The sequence below is a fragment of the Syngnathoides biaculeatus genome, chromosome 6, assembly GCF_019802595.1.
Source record: "Syngnathoides biaculeatus isolate LvHL_M chromosome 6, ASM1980259v1, whole genome shotgun sequence".
In the NCBI taxonomy this organism is placed as follows: Eukaryota; Metazoa; Chordata; class Actinopteri; order Syngnathiformes; family Syngnathidae; genus Syngnathoides; species Syngnathoides biaculeatus.
The window spans coordinates 6,073,507-6,091,799 of record NC_084645.1 but is presented as its reverse complement, the minus strand read 5'-3'; the positions used below and the strand labels follow the sequence as shown (position 1 = coordinate 6,091,799).

At 42.4% G+C, this 18,293-nt stretch overlaps 1 protein-coding gene across 9 annotated transcripts in view; it reads left to right on the top strand.

Moving 5' to 3' along the window:
* Positions 1 to 18,293, top strand: part of ndrg4 (NDRG family member 4) — a 122,340-nt gene that overhangs the window by 67,882 nt on the left and 36,165 nt on the right. For all 9 annotated transcript variants that reach the window (XR_009795564.1, XR_009795565.1, XM_061823888.1 and 6 more), the window contains 9 exons: positions 5,258 to 5,363; positions 7,195 to 7,315; positions 7,530 to 7,592; positions 11,762 to 11,822; positions 11,903 to 11,989; positions 12,079 to 12,135; positions 12,211 to 12,314; positions 12,830 to 12,886; positions 13,787 to 13,838. Coding sequence is in view for 7 of the 9 variants with exons in the window: in XM_061823888.1 (XP_061679872.1) it covers positions 5,258 to 5,363; positions 7,195 to 7,315; positions 7,530 to 7,592; positions 11,762 to 11,822; positions 11,903 to 11,989; positions 12,079 to 12,135; positions 12,211 to 12,314; positions 12,830 to 12,886; positions 13,787 to 13,838 (708 nt within the window). In the remaining 2 variants the exon portion in view is untranslated. The remainder of the gene's footprint in view (positions 1 to 5,257; positions 5,364 to 7,194; positions 7,316 to 7,529; positions 7,593 to 11,761; positions 11,823 to 11,902; positions 11,990 to 12,078; positions 12,136 to 12,210; positions 12,315 to 12,829; positions 12,887 to 13,786; positions 13,839 to 18,293) is intronic.

Here is an 18,293-nt window from a genome sequence, read left to right as displayed (position 1 = left end):
TGCAGGAACACACAGATACTGCTCTGTCTTACATCAAAAACTATATCGACACTGTGACTGTAAAAAGACGGATCCTGGATGACGTGAGTGTGCCAAGGGGGCCTACAAAAGAAATGTTGAGGAGTGCTTCATAGAAAACAATCCAAAAAAGATGTGGGAGGGATTACAACACATCACAAACTACAACAGTAAGAACAAGATGTTTGCTGGAAACACGAGGCCTCGCTGGCAGAAGAACGTTTCGAGATGGACATATCAAACCCAGGCTTATCACAACCACCTCCCATCGGCAGCATACTGACGCATCAAGAACATCAAGTGAGAGGTGTGCTCAGGACTGTAAACACCAGGAAATCTGCTGGCCCAGATGGAGTGCCGGGGAAGGTACTGAAGGCCTGTGCTGATCAGCTGATGGGTGTTTTCACGAAAATCTTCAACAGATCCTTGCAACAATCAACCATTCTGTCCTACCTGAAATGTGCAACAATCATCCCCATCCCAACAAAATCAGCTATCGACAGTCTAAAAGATTACAGGCCTGTTGCACTCACACATGTGATCATGAAGTGCTTTGAGAGACTGGTTGCATGCCACAAAGGGGCTCACTTTCTCCCTCCTTCCCTTTCTGGACTTCCGGAAGTGCGGTATGGACCCGGTCCCACTGTTCATAAGCAGGGAGTGTGTGGAGAGGGTCTACTCTTTCAAATTTCTGGGAGTCTACATCACAGATAAGCTCACCTGGACTGTAGATATCACGGCAGAAAAGGCCCAGCAGTGACTCCACTTCCTGAGAGTGCTCAGGAAGAACAATCTGGAAGCTAAACTGCTGCTGGCTTTCTACAGAACCACCGTGGAGAGTCTCCTCACATACTACATCACAGTGTGGTATGATGAAAACTCTGCAAAGAGTGATCAACAGTGCCCAGATCACTGGCTCCCTAGAGGATATTGCTAACTCCTGCTATCACAGCAGAGCCACTAATATTGTAATGGACTCTTCACATCCTGGTCACCACCTGTTTAATCTGCTGCACTCTGGCACGGACAGATTCAAAGAGCCATCAACTCCTTGACTTCAAAACCACTGAACATAACAGTACTGTAATGTAATATTATGCAACTGCACTTTTTTGCATTTATTTACTTTATCAATAACTGTGTATTTGTTGTTTTTCCTTAAGATTTTCTTTTATTTTTCTTCTATTTTAATCACGTATGCATCTTGTGGAGAAGCACTCATCATTTCTTTGTACGCTCAGCATGTAATGAGATTAAAGGCTTTTGATTTGATTGATTTTGAATAGCACGATATGTGTGTTAAATTTTCGTATAGCAGTTATCTAATGTGTTATTTTCCCTTGTCAGATATTTTACATGCTGCTTATATTTAGGGAGTTTGTGGTTGTCTGGGTCCCTACACCCCAGGCAGCGTCACCCATTGCAAACAGATCCCAGGTGAGGGACACTGGAAGGTGCCATCTTGTGGTGAGTTTTCCAGTTCTGCCTTTCTGACCGTGTTTAATTGGACAAGGTAAAGCCTGATGATCTTACAAGACGGGATGCATTGGTATCAGAATATGCCAAGTCATGTTGCCAATGTCTGCCCGAGATAGAGCAAGATTTTATAGCAGTAGTCACCGTGTCTTTGTGATTGACAAACTTTGTTTTGTGATCTGATCTAGGCATAATTCACATATTCTTTTTCTGCCATGTTCAAAGTATTCATAATACATTCATCCATCCATTTGCAAATGCCACATAGGCAGGTCTGGGATTGAACCAGGGACCTTAGAACTGTGAGGCCAAGGCTTTGTAATTCAGTTCATAATTGTTAGACCAAATATATTCATTAAGTCGTAGTTTCGATTAAAGTGCAGTTGTGGGGTGAGGCAGTGTCTGTGTGCATGTGTGTGTGCGCGCACGTGCGTGTGCATGTGTGTCTGGGGGTATGTGGGTGCCCATGCGTTTGTGTTTGCGCGCATGCTTCTGTATGTGAATGTGTGTGTGTGAAGAAGGAGACATACGGTAAACAGCCTGGGCCCCCGTGGAGCTTTATGCATGGTAACAGCTATAGTGAGCAGGTACCCTTATTAAATATAGAATGAGCTGGTTATAATTACGGGTGACTTTAATATGTTTGCTGTCCTCATGTGTCTATCCCCACAACTGATAGTTTGTGTGCTGCCCACTGCTCTGCCATTGCTATGCTTGCCAGAGAGCTGTTTGAAAAATGTAATAATATCCATCCATCCATCCATCCATCTATTTTCCAAACCACTTATCCTCACTAGGATTGAACGTGTACTGGCACCTATCTGACTTCTAGACCAGTGGTCTACCTACTATGCTGAGCATTTATGGTCTTACCAAGCATAGGTTTAGACACCAAACACATCTCCAAAGACCCACTCTTGTTGCTTCAGAACACCTAAGTTGTGACAGACCATTCTACCAAATTGGAAAGCAAATATAGGGAACTTTGCGCTTGCATGGAAATCATAACATGCTCCCATTTATGCTGGCCGGAGATGCCCTGTTGACAAAAACAGAACCCACAGTCTTAAAGCATGTATGTGGCAGTGGCGCTGATGCAAAAGGATGCCTAAAAGACTGACAATACTTGTAGCCAATTGTACGATAGATTTTGTAATAGAGAGGCAGGCCCAGAGTTCTAAACCAATGCTCGTCTGACTCCACCAGCCCGATGCTATTGTTGCTTATAGAGTGTGAAACGAATGGGAGCCGAGGGGGGAGGGCATCATCTTAAGAGTCTGGATGCGGGTAGCTTCCAAGCAGACAAAGATACTGCGGCAGTGTGTAGCATCTTTCATCCAGGCTTCTCATTTTCCAGCGGGTACTCACGGGACCCTGGTTCTGTAAAACAGGAGGGACCTGGCTGCTCGTCTGCTTCTGTACCATCCTCATTTTCTTTAGACACTGAAAGAACATTTACTGTGGAATCATGCCTGAATGCTGGGACGGGGTGAGTAGACTGCATTCAGGGTTTACTGTATGGCACGGTGAGTATTGCATGTGATACAATATCAGGTCATGGTGGTGCGTTAGTGAGTTGCTTCTTGTTGGAATTTGTAATTATAAATCACTTGTATTGAATTAACATTGATTGTAATATTGTGATATTTAATATTTCTATAAAACCCAGAAGAAGTGGTTGTAGAACTGATTTTTTTTTTATGTAAAAATGCAAGTGGGCATTTTCAAGGTGTTACATACTGTACAAATATCTTTTACATTTTGTTTTCTTGGAAAGCTGAAACTGCTGTGTCATGAGAATATAACGGGTAATTTTGTTTGTTTGACCGACTGACACAGTTGAGCATGCTGCCACAGCCGTTTTGGTTAATACGTAGTGAGTATGTGTGGAAAATAAATGATTTCTAGAGATCAATGAGGGAAAATGGTTTCTTCTCCAAGATAAGAGATGTCTCTGAAGATTCCTTTCCGCATTCTGGGCATCTGAAGGTCATCACATTAATAGCACCTCTTAATATTTGTGATGTGTAAGCAAACATAATAACAAAGAGTCTGACAGAGTAACTGCCTCAAATAGAATGCTTTTCTATTGTGTGTTGATTCTGATTTCAAAACAATCTACCCGAATTAGGTCTTAAAGAATGGCTCTATGACTCCAATACTATCTGTTCCCAAGGAAGAAAGGATTACGTTTTTCACTTTAAGCATTGATGTTCTTTTTGTCTGTGGTGATTCATTTGAAGGTTGTGAAAATAATACAAAAACAAATGTATATCATGTTGAATTGAAATTGTGGGGATGCAACGTTGCAGGTGCTACACTGAGGCCCAGTCAACAAGAGCTGGTTGCAGAGATTCATAGTTTCATAGCCATTTTTCTGGAGCATGACATGCTGATGGGAAAAGAGGGGAAATTGTAACTGCCTCTTGAGATTGAAGCCCTACGGTTTGTGGTGACCATTAATTGGGTTCAATGTCTAAATTGGTCAATCTGTTCTGCATATGTGCACTTTCTCTGTGTGGTTATCCAAACATGTATCTTCGCCTCCATTTTCATGTCACTGACTTTGATTGACTAACAAAATGTGGGTCAGGTCTATGCGTCTAAGAATTATTCCAGATCATGTGTTCATTTTGCAGTGATAGAAGCAATCTTCATCACCGGCGACACAGACAGTATCATTTTAGAGTAATAGTCTATTTATTGCCTTTTGTTAATGCCTGAAACTATGTAAGAGTCATTTTCATTTAATTTAATCAATAACTGTACAGATACGGTTCTTAATTAATTAATTTGTTTTTGAAAATCAATTAAATATGGATATTTTTTTCATCAAAAGGTCAAAGTTGTTTCCAAGACACAATACATTTGAAAGTAATGTTTTTCAGACTTTCAATGCAAATAAATTTACGGTTATGTGTATGAATGTGTAACATCTTTTCTGAGGATGCTAATTACATATTTGGAAGTACTGTATATGATTTTTCTCGGATTGCTTAATATGTGTTTTCCTTGGAAAGTTGCAGACATCCATCCTACTGTCTTCAAAGTTGCGTTTTTACGAATGGTCCTATTACAATCAAGATGTATTTGCTGTTAATTGTCAACGAAGAACACATTGTTGTTGCAATACATCAGAGGGATCTGTGTGCTGAAATTCCAGGATGAGGCAGATCTTATATATCCATATGGTAGCAGACGGCAAAATAAATGGTGTTATTTGAGAGGTATGATTGTGTATGTATGAATTTGTGAACATGTCGGAACTACTGTATGCCTTTACTGTTATTACAATTGTATAAAGACAAGTGTATCATGGTTTTAATGAGTAGTTAGGATCATTTATCAACTTGTACCCAGAGGTTGCAGGGGAACACGTAAATTGTGCAACCCAAATCATTTTTAAAAATCGGACTCTACTGTTCTGCACTTTGGTCTTTACTGTTATAAAAGTAAGCATATTTCACTGGGCCACTGCCACTTGTTCCTTCTATGAAGATTGCCTTTAGTGTGAATGCCTCAAGTTTTTGATAATTTTTAGAAAATGTGATATTATGCATGGATGTTTCCGCATCGAAGGCATTTACTCATAGAAAACCATAAAAACTTTAATATTCAGGTGTATATTTCTATAAGTGTCTTTACCGTCATTGATCAAATTGTACGAAAATCATCCATAAAAGCCTTTGTATTCTGCATGAGAGGATATTTTTCAGAGGAGTCGCTTGAACAAGCAGTTGAACAAGAGTGTTTTCCTTCACAGGAACATGATGTTGAAACCCCTTATGGGATGCTGCATGTGGTCATCCGCGGGGCACCCAAAGGGAACAAGCCTGCTATTCTCACCTATCATGATGTGGGACTGAACCGTGAGTAGTGTGTACAGTATTTCCTCCTTGACAGATGTGCCAATTTCTTTTTTGTTCAAAGGTGCTTCTGCGCTAATTGGCTACATGGACAGCTGCTTTTCTTCACACATACACAAGCACAAAGTGAAACATATGGATCACGTGCATGTGACACATAATTAGAAACTCATCGGCAAACAAGAGATACAACACATCTATGTTTAAAGGTTTTTTTTTCTTCTGTAGAAACTTACTACACAGTTAGTACATGTGTTTTGAAATTCCATATTTACGTACATATATAGCTTGTTATTTTTAGTTGTTATTTCTATTAGGGTCAGTGTGCATCATAATTATTGGGTTACAGTCATAGGTTAAGTCCCATATTAGAGTTTAATGATGAATCGGGACATTTTTTAAATTGACAACTCATTCGCACATTATTGTATATAATTATTGGGAGTTGGCTGTCACAGGATAATAGTAATGTTCAAGAATGTAGCAATGAAAACAATGTAAAGAAAACACATATCCACACAATGTTATGAAATCCAGTAAGAATTGAGCAGGTGTTAAGATATGACAAACTAATAAAATACTTTGAAGAAATGATTGAAGAAGGCCACCACATGGACGAGAATGGCAAAAATAGAGATGTCGAGGAGATAAGAAAAACAATTATCAAGTGAGAGGGAAAAGGAGTGATGAAATGTAGGTCAGAAAAACATCCATGCCCCATTGAGGGAGGAGGGGCGGCGCCAGCAGCAATGCAGATGCTTTATCGGGAGAGGTGGGGGTTGGAGAATAGCGTGCAGTTTAATGGCGACTAAAATAGTCTTCTTTTTTGCCATTTTTTTCCCCTAAAAATAATAATGTTGACAACAAAAGTAGTGGAAAAAAATACAAATAACTAAATAGTCCTCTGTACCAGTGGGGGCATAAAATTTACACTTAATGTAGTAGATATAAATAAAACAATAACAAATGAATACAACTATAAAACACTTGAAGTACACAAAATCTCAGAAAGGAACAAGGTGGGGTATGAAATTACTCACATTTAAAAAATAAATACATATCTCATTCATCAGATAATCTGCCTGAAACTCCGTGGAAAGGAGAAAAAGGAAAAAGAAAACATGATATGAACATAAAATCAGGTTATAAAAATGTCCATTGATTCAGGGAACAGAAATAAGGTCACAAACCATAAGTGCAAAATTAATACACTGATGCGTTCGTGTGTGGTGATGCGACTGCAGAGGAATGAGAAGGATGAGAAAAATGGAGAGAGTGGGAATCAATTTGGGAGAAAGAAAAAGTGTGGCGGGGAAAAGTAGGTTATGAAGTTAGAAAAAGTGCAGACTGTCCTTATGGAACATCAATGTCCTTGCCGAAATCATTGAATGGGAAAACAGACATGCACCTGGAGCAAAAATGAAACAGCAGTGTTCCCCGGGCCTCATCTAGTTTCCATGCATAACACAAATGTCAGGCTCACTTCAAGTCTCAGGAAGATACAATGTCACTGCAAGGTTACATCGAGTCTGACATGCATGGAGGCTCAAGGCAAGACAACCAAAGCCAGTCGGAATGAGGCCACATATAGGGCTGACATCTATTATCCTGTACCTGGAAATATATCAGGATTATATTTTCTGATCTGGCCAAAAATATTAAAGCGATATTTATATTTGAAGAGGGGAATTGAGTCACAAAAAAAAAATCATGTCCATGATCCTCACTTATGGTGTATAAGTGACCACAAAACAAGTGATTAAAAATCAGGATCAAAATCTTGAATGGGATCACAGACTGTACGTCATCTTTTTCCCTCTCCGCTTTCCTACAGACAAGCTGTGCTTCAACTCTTTCTTCAATAATGAGGATATGCAGGAAATCACCAAGCACTTTGTGGTTTGCCACATTGACGCTCCAGGACAGCAGATTGGAGCGTCACAGTTGCCACACGGGTAAACAAACACAGATTTGTAAAAGGCCTTCGTTGCACTTGATTTTGATTAATTAATAAAGGAAAACAATATTTTTTTTACTATGCCTGGTGATTTGATAAACGAGTCCCTAATTAAACAGTTTTCAAGCGTCTATGAATTAACAAATGTAATGAGAGTTATTGATGCATGGATGCAGTACATACTGCACATTACATGTCCTTTGCTTCCACAGGTATCAGTATCCCACTATGGACCAGTTGGCTAGTATGCTGTCCACTGTGGTTCAGCATTTTGGGTTGGTGCATTTTATATTTCAGTAATACAACTGCACTTTTTTTTAATGAGCGATCTTCCACATTTACTGGGACATCGTGTCCTTATTTTGCTAAGAAATCTGGCAAAGATGATGTACTGTATTATTCTCTTCTGCACTGCAGGAAATCTGTTCATTAAGGTGTTTTTGAGTTACACACAGTCAGGACTAATTATTTAAATTACACTTCTGTCTCCAGATTTAATACGAAGCATTAAAACTGAAATTATTGCATTAGATTAAAATTGAAATTATTGGATTAGATTTTGGAGAAGTAAACAGACTATGTCTTGTACAAAGAATTACTGAAAACAAAGAATACAAACAAAAGAAAAACAATGTTGATGATTAGCGTATGGCAATGTCACAACCTGAACAATTAATGAACAATTAATTTTTCAAAGGGTCCATGTGAGAAAGAAAGAAAGAAAGAAAACGCACAATAACAGCTCGGGGCAATTAAGAGTGTCCAATTAACGTTGCATGTTTCGGGGATGTGGGAGGAAACCGGACTGCCTGGAGAAAACCCACACAGGCACGGGGAGAACATGCAAACTCCACACAGGTGGGTCTGGGATTGAACCCAGGACCTCAGAACTGTGAGGTCAACAATTTTCACCTACGCCACCGTGGTGCATGTTTCGGATAATTAAATACTAAAATTGCCCATAGGTGGGAATGGGACTGCAAATGGCTGTATGTTTATGTGTGTGCTGTGATTGGCTGATGACCAGTTCAGAAATGAAGCAATCCCACCACCCTAATGAGAAGAAGCGGTATGAATGATGGATCCGTTTATTTTTTTTAAATGCAGTAAATTAGGTGTTGTGTTAATGTGCTGCTCCTTCTGTAGCTATAACAAATGATGTGATTGTTCTTCTTTTTCTTTTGGCTTGTCCTGGGAGGGGTTGCCAGTGCGTGTCATCTTTTTCCATCTAAGCCTATTTCGTGCATCCTCCTCTCGAACACCCACTGTCCTCATGTCCTCCCTCACAACATCAATCAACCTTTTCTTTGTTCTTCCTCTCGCTCTTTTGCCTGGCAGCTACATACTCGGCACCCTTCTACCAATATACTCACTTTCTCGCCTCTGAACATGTCCAAACAATCGGAGTCTGCTCTCTCTAATCTTGTCTCCAAAAACATCCAACTTTGGCTGTCCCTCTAATGAGCTCATTTCCATTCCTATCTAACCTGTTCACACCAAGCGAGAACCTCAACATCTTCATTTCTGCTACCTCCAGTTCTGCTTCCTGTTGTTTCTTCAGTGCCACCGTCTCTAATCCGTACATCATGGCCGGCCTCACCACTGTTTTGTAAACTTTGCCCTTCGTCGTTGCAGAGACTCTTCTGTCACATAACACACGAGACACCTTCCACCAACTGTTCCATCCCGCTTGGACCTGTTTCTTCACTTCCTTACCACACTTACCATTGCTCCGTATTGTTGACCCCAAATATTTGAAGTTGTCCACTCTTGCTATCTCTTCTCCCTGGAGCTTCACTTTTCCTCCTCCGCCCCCCTCATCCACGCACATATATTCTGTTTTACTTTGGTTAATCTTCATTTCCCTCCTTTCCAGTGTGTAACTCCATCTTTCTAGTTATTAGTATATGGCATTCAATTTGGTTTAGCTGTTACAGGGTTCCACTCCTCTCCTTTTCAGTGCATACCTCCATCTTTCTAATTGTTCCTCCGCCTGTTCCCTGCTTTCACTACAGATCACAATATCATCTGCGAACATCATGGTCCAAGGGGATTCCAGTATAACCTCGTCTGTCAGCCTACCCATTACTACCGTAAACAGGAAGGGGCTCAGCGCGGAACCCTGATGCACTCCCACCTCCACCTTAAATTTTTCTGACAAACCTAAGCCACATCTCACCGATGTTTTGGTGCCCTCATAATGTCCTGAACTATTCTAAAGTATTTCTCTGTCATTCACGCTTGCCTCTTCTGCTCTACCTTCTCTCCCATTTTCTTCATTCATTAACTCCTCAAAGTACTCTTTCCATCTACTTAGCACACTACTGGCACCAGTCAACATATTTCCATCTCTATCTTTAATCACCTTTACTTGCTGCACATAGTTCAAATCTCTATCCCTCTATCTGGCCAACCTGCAGAGATCCCTTTCTCCTTCTTTCGTATCTAACCTGGAGTACATGTCGTCATATGCCACTTGTTTAGCCTTCGCCACCTCTACCTTTGCCCTGTATCGCATCTCAATGTACTCCTTTCGTCACTCCTCAGTCTTCTCAGTGTTCTTGGCTAATCTCTTTCTTTGTATGACTTCCTCTATATTGGGGTTCCGTCACCAAGTCTCCTTCTCCCCTTTCCTACCAGAAGAGACACCAAGTCCTCTCCTGCCGGTATGTCATCAGGACCAACTTCCTTTCCATTTTTAATCCTTTGTAGTGCCTTTCTGACTTCCCCCTTACTAATCATTGCTACTTCCTGGTCCTTCACACTTGCCTCTTCAACTCTTACTTCTCTCTCATTTTATTCATTCATCAACTTCTCAAAGTATTCTTTCCATTTATTTAGCACACTACTGGCACCAGTCAACACATTTCCATCTCTATCCTTAATCACCCTTACCTGCTGCACATCCTTCCCATCACTATCCCTCTGTCTGGCCAACCTGAAGAAATCCTTTTCTCCTTCTTTTGTGTCCAACCTGGTGTACATGTCTTTATATGCCTCTTGTTTAGCCTTTGCCACCTCTACCTTTGCCCTACGACGCATCTCAATGTATTCCTTATGCCGCTCCTCAGTCCTCTCTCTGTCCCACTTCTTCTTCGCTAATCTCTTTCCTTGGATGACTTCCTGTTTTTTTTTTTGTTCCACCAGCAAGTCTCCTTCTCCCCTTTTCTACCAAAAGACACCCCAAGTAGTCTCCTGCCTGCCTCCCTGAATACCTTGGCAGTAGTATTCCAGTCTTATGGGAGGTCTTCCTGACCATCTAGAGCCTGTCTCACCTCTTTTCAAAAGGCCACACAACATTCTTCCTTTCTCAACTTCCACCACCGGATTCTCTTCTCAACCTTTGTCTTCTTAATCTTCCTATCCGTTATCAGAGTCATCCTACACACCACCATCCCATGTAGTCACATTTTCATCGCCCCTGTTTCCTTCGCCAACATGTCCATTGAAATCTGCACCAATCACAACTCTCTCTCTCTTTCTCTCTGGAATGCTCAGGACTAGTTCGTCTAGTTCCTTCCAGAATTTCTCTTTCAACTCGCGGTCACATCCAAACTGTGGGGCATAGGTGCTAACCACATTATACATAACACCCTCAATTTAAAGTTTCATGATCATCCCTTGATCTGATACTCTTTTCACCTCCAGGACATTCTTAGCCAGCTCTTCTTTTAAAGTAACCCGTACTCCATTTCTCTTCCCATCTACTCCATGATAAATTAATTTAAACCCTGCACCTAAACTTCTCGCCTTACTCCCTTTCCACTTGCTCTCTTGGATGCACAATATATCAACCTTTCTCCTAAACATCATGTTGTCATAGTCCCAACATTCAAAGTCCCTCCACACAGATATATGGTCTGTGCATTTCTCTTCTTCTTCTCTCGACTAAGCCGCTTTCCCCCTCTTTTTTGTCTTCGACCGACATTACTCGAATTTCTTCCTACGCCTTGCAGATTAACATTTCTGGGTGCGGGTGTCAGAAGCCCGGGACACGATCTAACCATTATGGAATTCGTATGATGAATGCTCATATATGTTTGGCACAGTTTTACACCAGATGCCCTTCCTGACGCAATCCTCTGCATTTATCCAGGCTTGGGACCGGCCGACAGGTAGCACAATAAAGTGCTCCCAATGGGCTGCAGATAATCAAATGATGTGAATAAGAAATGAAATTATAATGTAAAATTTTCAAAAAACTTTGAATCAGTCTGATTAAAAATAACAGAGATATTTACTTAAATTAACATTACATCACTATTTAATCAGTTTTCACAAAAATATGGTCAAAAACTTGAGGCAACAGTTTACATTTCAGCCTGTGCTGCTAATAATCTGTGTAAAATAAAGGAAATTTAGCAATGCAAGTATCACTCTCAAAATACTCTACCTTATACAACATTAACATCAACAAAACATCATAACCCTTGAACTGTTTTAGATTCAAAAGTATTGTTGGGATTGGCGTTGGAGCTGGATCTTACATCCTGGCCAAGTTTGCTGTGAGTCTCATTCACATTTATGAAATATTCCTGAAAATGGACAACCTGTGAAACTGTGTTTTTCTTTTTACTTTATCAAGCTGATCTTCCCTGACCTTGTGGAGGGTTTGGTTCTACTAAACATTGACCCCAATGGCAAAGGCTGGATTGACTGGGCTGCCACAAAGGTACTTCATTTTGAAACAGTGACAGACAATGCCTTTGTACGTGTATGGTTCTGCTTTCTTTTAATTTGCAGTCTTTGTCCTTCCTCTAGCTGTCAGGACTGACGAGCGCTCTGCCAGATACTGTACTCCCACATCTTTTTAGTCAGGTATGTTGAGGAGACCTTGTAACATCAGCCCTTACATAATGACCACAAAATATTAAAACTTTTATTTGTGAACAGGAGGAGCTGATGAACAATACCGAGCTAGTGCAGAGATACCGGCAACAGATCAATAACACCATCAACCAGTTTAACCTGCAGCTTTTCTGGAACATGTACAACAGGTAGAATACTTGTTTATCATTTCGATATGAGTGATCTATTGCCTCACCCAGAACTCTACCAACCCATGCTTTACATTGTACACTCATCTTTAGATGAGAAATATCCAGAGATGCTACTTTTTGGGGGCGGCACAGTGGCCTCAGAGTTCTCACAGTTCTGAAGATCAGGGTTCAAATCCTTGCTCTGCCTGTGTGGAGGTTGCATGTTCTCCTTGTGCCTGCGTGGGGTTTTCTCTGGGCACTCTGGTTTCCTCCTACATCTCCAAAATATACATGAATTGGAGATTTTAAATTGCTTATAGGTGCAAATGCTTGTTTGCTTCTCTGTGCCCTCTGATTGGGTGGCAACCAGTTCAGGGCATACCCCAACTCTCGCCCGAAGATATTTGGGATCAGCTCCTGCACTCCTGCAACCCTGTTGCGGAAAAGCAGCTCAGATAATGGATAGATGGATGTTACTTTTTAGAGACAACCTGTTGAACAACATAATACTGTATTAATATTGTCTTTTCTAGTCGGAGGGACTTGGAGATGAACCGCAGTGGGACTGTGCTGAATGCTAAAACCCTGAAGTAAGTCCAACAAAACTGCATTTCATAATGAAGTGATTGCTGGATCAGTGGATTGACATTTCAAGCTATGAAGACCTTGCGTGCATCCGGGTTCAATCCCGGACCCACCTGTGTGGAGTTTGCATGTTCTCCCCTTGCGTCGTTAGCGGCGGGTGGCCGCGTGCATGTGAGGAGGAAAGATCCCCCCCCCCACTGGCCACCGGTGTCGAGGCACCCCTGACATATTTACTTCACCCGGCATGGGTCCTCCTGAGTATGCTACATACACAAGACTTGTAAAAGGGTTAGGAAATCGACCAATTATGGGCCAGTCATTTTGAATATTTCATCGGTTTCCTCGTCCTCCTCGTCTGTCTGTCGGGGAGTTTGTTGTTCGTTAGACGTGATCCGCATATTGTCTAAATATGGCTCGAAATGACATGGTAAAATGGCCTTTGTCACTTTACTTGCTTCTGAGATGCTCTATTCCTCAAAAAGAGCTTCAGTCTCAGAAGGGGTATCAGAAAAATCCAAAAACCGCTCTTTATCATTTGCCGATACATTTGGCACAGCGTGTTGTCAATGGCGACTCCCCCAGTGTGATGCCTGCACAAGTTGTCATATGACGTCATAGACAATATGGCCACCACGGGGATGTTGAGTCATACTTTCGCAACTTTGCTCTTTAATAAAACACTCCCAGCTCACTTTTTCCGACTCGTCTAATCATCAAAGTGATTAATGTTTTATATAAGTTTGATAACAATACCTGTTTTAAAATGTTTTAGTTGGCACTTGAAGAAGACATTTCGGAAACAGTGGTGTTTTTCAGTTTTTGTTTTGGAATAATTATATTCTGAACCTCAATGAAATACTACACATTAATTCAGCCAATATTTAACATAAATGGTTTCTTTTTAGGTGTCCGGTTATGTTGGTTGTGGGGGACAATGCCCCTGCAGAGGAAGGAGTGGTGAGTCCATATTTGTTCTCTTCCTACATTGTCTAATGCAGTGTTTTTCTACCTTTTTGAGCCAAGGCACACTTTTTCCATTCAAAAAAATCCCACGGCACACCACCATCAGAAAATGTAAAAATGTATCCCTGTCGCCCATATGAACAATACACAGCCATTCTCACCAAAGCTTGGTGAATAGAAATCAAACAAAATACATATATTAATCATATTTTACTCACTCAATGTGACACCTGGGCCTGTTTGGATGAACATAGAGCTGATATTCACGCAGGAATCGATGAAAGACATACACAAAGCTTTTCCTTACATTTCTCAGTCTCTCTCTGGTTTTACTTTTTATAGTGGTCAGCTCACCTCACAGAGATATGTTGTGGAAAATGGGAGCATTGTCAAAATAGCTTTGTTTGACAGAATGGAGTACTCTTTGGCAACAGCCAACGAAAAGCTTCCCGAAGGTACATTTGTGCCTTTACTTACGGAATTAATCCATTCCGGAAATAATTTCCTAACGTGAAACTTTCGTGAGTAGAAGCGCATTTTACATGTACAGTAAATAGCCTAATCCGTTCGCTGACCCCACACCCACCCCGCCGCCAAAATAAGCATTCAAAGTGTCATGTCACGTCAATATCCAAGCCACTTAAGAGGGTTGTGGGAAAGCTGGACCCTATCCCAGCTAGCTTCAGGTGAAAGGCAGACAAACCCTGAACTGGTCACCAAGTCAGTCACAGGGCAAATATCGACACCATCACTGAGCGGGAATTGATCCCACGCTGCACGCACCAAAGGCAGATGTGTGTACCACTACACCATCAGTGACTCCCTCATCCAAAGTGTACATAATGTAAATAATAACACAAAATTATATTTATTTAATCATTGAAAGTTGTATGTTGTAAAGAATAATAAAAAGTGATGTTCATTTACGTTTGGCGTTGACTGCGTGGTGAGCAAAAAGGCAGCTGGTGCTCGGGCTCCACCGAGACATGAGCTATAGGCGACTGTGGGTCGCGCTCCGCTGAGATGTAAGCGAGAGGCAGCGTGGGGTCAGGCACTGCCAAGACATGAGCAAGAGGCTGCTCGGCGTCAGGAGGTCCCTCCTCAGCCTGCTGCCACAAGCTTTGGTAGGCGTGGATACGAGTGTGGCAGAGTTGGCACGGCCTCATGAAGGTGAACTGGAAAACATGGGTGATATAGAACAAGTTGACTTAGTGGCACACTTTGCTTGCCGTGGAGTGACGCAGGATTCATAAAGCTGAGCTCTACTTGAATGCCTCGGCTGGCCACCACGTGGGGTACCCGGATAAATGGCCCCAGAAAAGGTCGGAAGAAGAGGTGACATAAATTGACTCATACTAAAAATAAGGAGGGAAAAAACAAAATCTCCATCTGAGTCAAAATCGGGAAGGCGGTCGTATAAAACTCCTTGAAATCTGAAAAGTGTGAGTCTAATAAAGCAAGGCTTTGAACGGGTCGTGTGTGAAGGATAATTATAACATGTGGGGAACGCAGGTGACAAGGAAGGAGAGGACAAAAAGACCGAGCCCACTCAAAGAAGTGGGGTGCTCCGGGAGGCTAACCAGCGGCATCACGGTCGATGCCATGTTTTTCCCGCTGGGTCCTATTCTGGCCATTTATTCTGGCCAACTTCAAGGGGTAGGACCCAAATGCAGGACTACGAGGCAGTGACATGATGTTAAGGGTGGTTTTATTTTAAGCAGAGGTCATACGTAGGTAAGCAGTCCAAAATATGCAAAGGGAAAAAAATTGTGGCAAAAGGCAAGGTCCAAAAACATGAAAATGAGATCGGATGACTACTAGGGGAAAAAAAGGACTTGACTTAGCTATAGTGGACACTGGCTGTGACAACAAGGCAAATACACGACAAGGGGCTCGTGCACTCATACAGACTAATGTATGAACTGGCAGCTAACAATACAACACACAAGGCATAATACATGGCATAATTGGCGACAATGAGCCACAGGAGTTGGAGGTAGGTGCGCACAGGGCAGTGGCCTGGCCACGTCCGTGACCGGTTATAAAGAACATTGAGCACACACAGCAATGGAGGTACGGAATATAGTCCACTCAGATATAATGTCCCACGCATCTGCCAGAACTTCAGCAAGGAGGTGGGAGTTGAAATTCCTTCTGAGGGGGGATTCTGCTAGAAGTTCTTGCAGACCCTCACAATATATTTCGGCCTGCGGCATCGGACCGGCATCTTTTCCCACCATTAGAGCCATCTCACTACCAGGTCGTGATCAGTTGACAGCTCCGTACCTCTCTTCACCTGAGTGTCCAATGATGCGGTCAAAAGTCAGATACAGCCACAGGGTGTGCTGGTGCCAAGTGCACATTTGGACACCTTTATGCTTGAACATGGTGTTCGTGATGGACGGTCCGTGATGAGCACAAAGATCCAGTCAGAACACATTGCTTAGGTTCTGATCAGGGGGGGCCGTTCTCATTGCCCACGTGAGCATTGAAGTCCCCCAGCAGAACAATGGATTACCCAGCAGGAGCGCTCTCAAGCACCTCCTGTAAGGACTCTAAAATGGATGAATACTCTGGCTACTTAGGAAACAAACCACCTACCCAAAGGCAGAGGGAGGCTACCATCTTGTTATCTTGTCCACCGGGGTGAATCCCAATGCAGAGGCCCTGAGCCAAGGGGCACTAAATACACACAAACCGGCTCAGCAACTATCACCCTGTGCAACAGAGTGGATAGTCCAACCCCTCTCAAGAGGACTGGTACCAGAGCCCAAGCGATGGGTGGAGGTGAGGCCACCTATAACTAGTCAGAACTTCTCAACCTCACACACCATCTTGGGCTTCTTCCCTGCTAGAGAGGTGACATTCCACTTGCCTAGAGCCAGTTTCTGTAGCCGGGTATCAGATCGCCTTGGTCCCTGCCTTCGGCCACCGTCCAGCTCACATTGCACCCGGTCCTTATGGCCCCTCCCACAGGTGATGAGCCCAAGTGAAGGGGGACCCATGTTACTGTTTCAGGCTGTGCCCAGCCGAACTCCATGGGTGCAGCCTGTCCACCAAGCGCTCGCCTTCAAGCCCCACCTCCAGGCCTTGCTCCAGAGGTGGTCCCCGGTGATCCCTGTCCGGGCAAGGGAAACTTAGATAAATTTTTTTTGTTCTCGTCATAGGGGTATGTGTTGACATGCTTTGTCTGGTCCCTCACCTTGGGAAGTTTTTGCTGTGGGTGACACTACCAGGGGTGTGTAGCCCCAGACAACTTAACTCCTAGGATAATTGTAATGTGCAAACCCTCCTCCATGATAAGGTGATGGCTTAAAGCCCGGGTGTCATCCCTATAAACATTCTAAAATAGATATTGTAATGAAAAATACATATAACATTTATTCATTTCAATGTCTGTACGAAAAAATAAATGTGAGCGGAGAGCGCGTCATCCATGCGCAAAGTTGCAGAAGTGTCATTCTACGATATCCAAGTGGTCGCCATATTGGCTGGGTCCTCTGTCCGTGATGTCATTCGCAAATGAAAACACGCGGTGCACCCTAACTATGGGAGACAAACGCGCCCGTCTGACACGGAAAGCTATTTTCGAAAAGGAGAACACCACACAACCGAGTGAAGTTAACGGGGCAATATTACATTATTGTTTTGAGCCCTCGGGGCAATATTACAATATTGTTTCAAGCCATATTCAGATGATATGTGATCACGGCCAAACCTCATCCCCGTCCGATCCACTTCCGCGGCGGAGATGAGCCATTGCGGCGACGCGCAGCCTTCACAGAAGCAGTGACCGCCAAACGCGCTGCCTTCATGATTTTCATGGCGGGAGTTACAAAAAGCTGTATACGTCAAAATCATGTTTTGTGGTGAAAAAACACATGGGACCATATTGGCTGTGGGTTTTTCATTAATAATATACCAAAAATCATTATTTTCATGACACTTGACCTTTAAGTAAGGCTGCTTGTATCATACCTACTTAAACTAGCTTATAAACATTTATAATGCAGATTCAAAAGCATAGTTCCAATTTAATTACTGTGTGGTCTGTTAAATGTTCTGTACAGTATGTCTTGTATGTTTTAAGTGTCCGTCTTCATTTCCCACATGAAGCAAGTCAGTCTAGTTCATACTCATTTCAAGCATAGGTTTTTTTTTTAAACATATGTTCATGTTTGCATGTCCATATGTGTGAGTGAGTGTCTCATTCCTTTGTGTGTGTGCGTGTATGTGTGTGTATGTGTGTGCGTGGGCATGTGTGTGTGTTTTGTTGCGTCAGGGGCCAGATGGTCTCGTTCTGGCTCTGAAGTCTCTCAATTTAAAATGGTCTCTCTTATCTAGGCTCCTGTGTGAGTTGATCTGCTGCATGAGTAACCTTAAATAAACTATGTATCTTCAAAACCAGGAGAAAGCTGGAGACAGGGTAGGAGGTGAGAATGAGGAGAG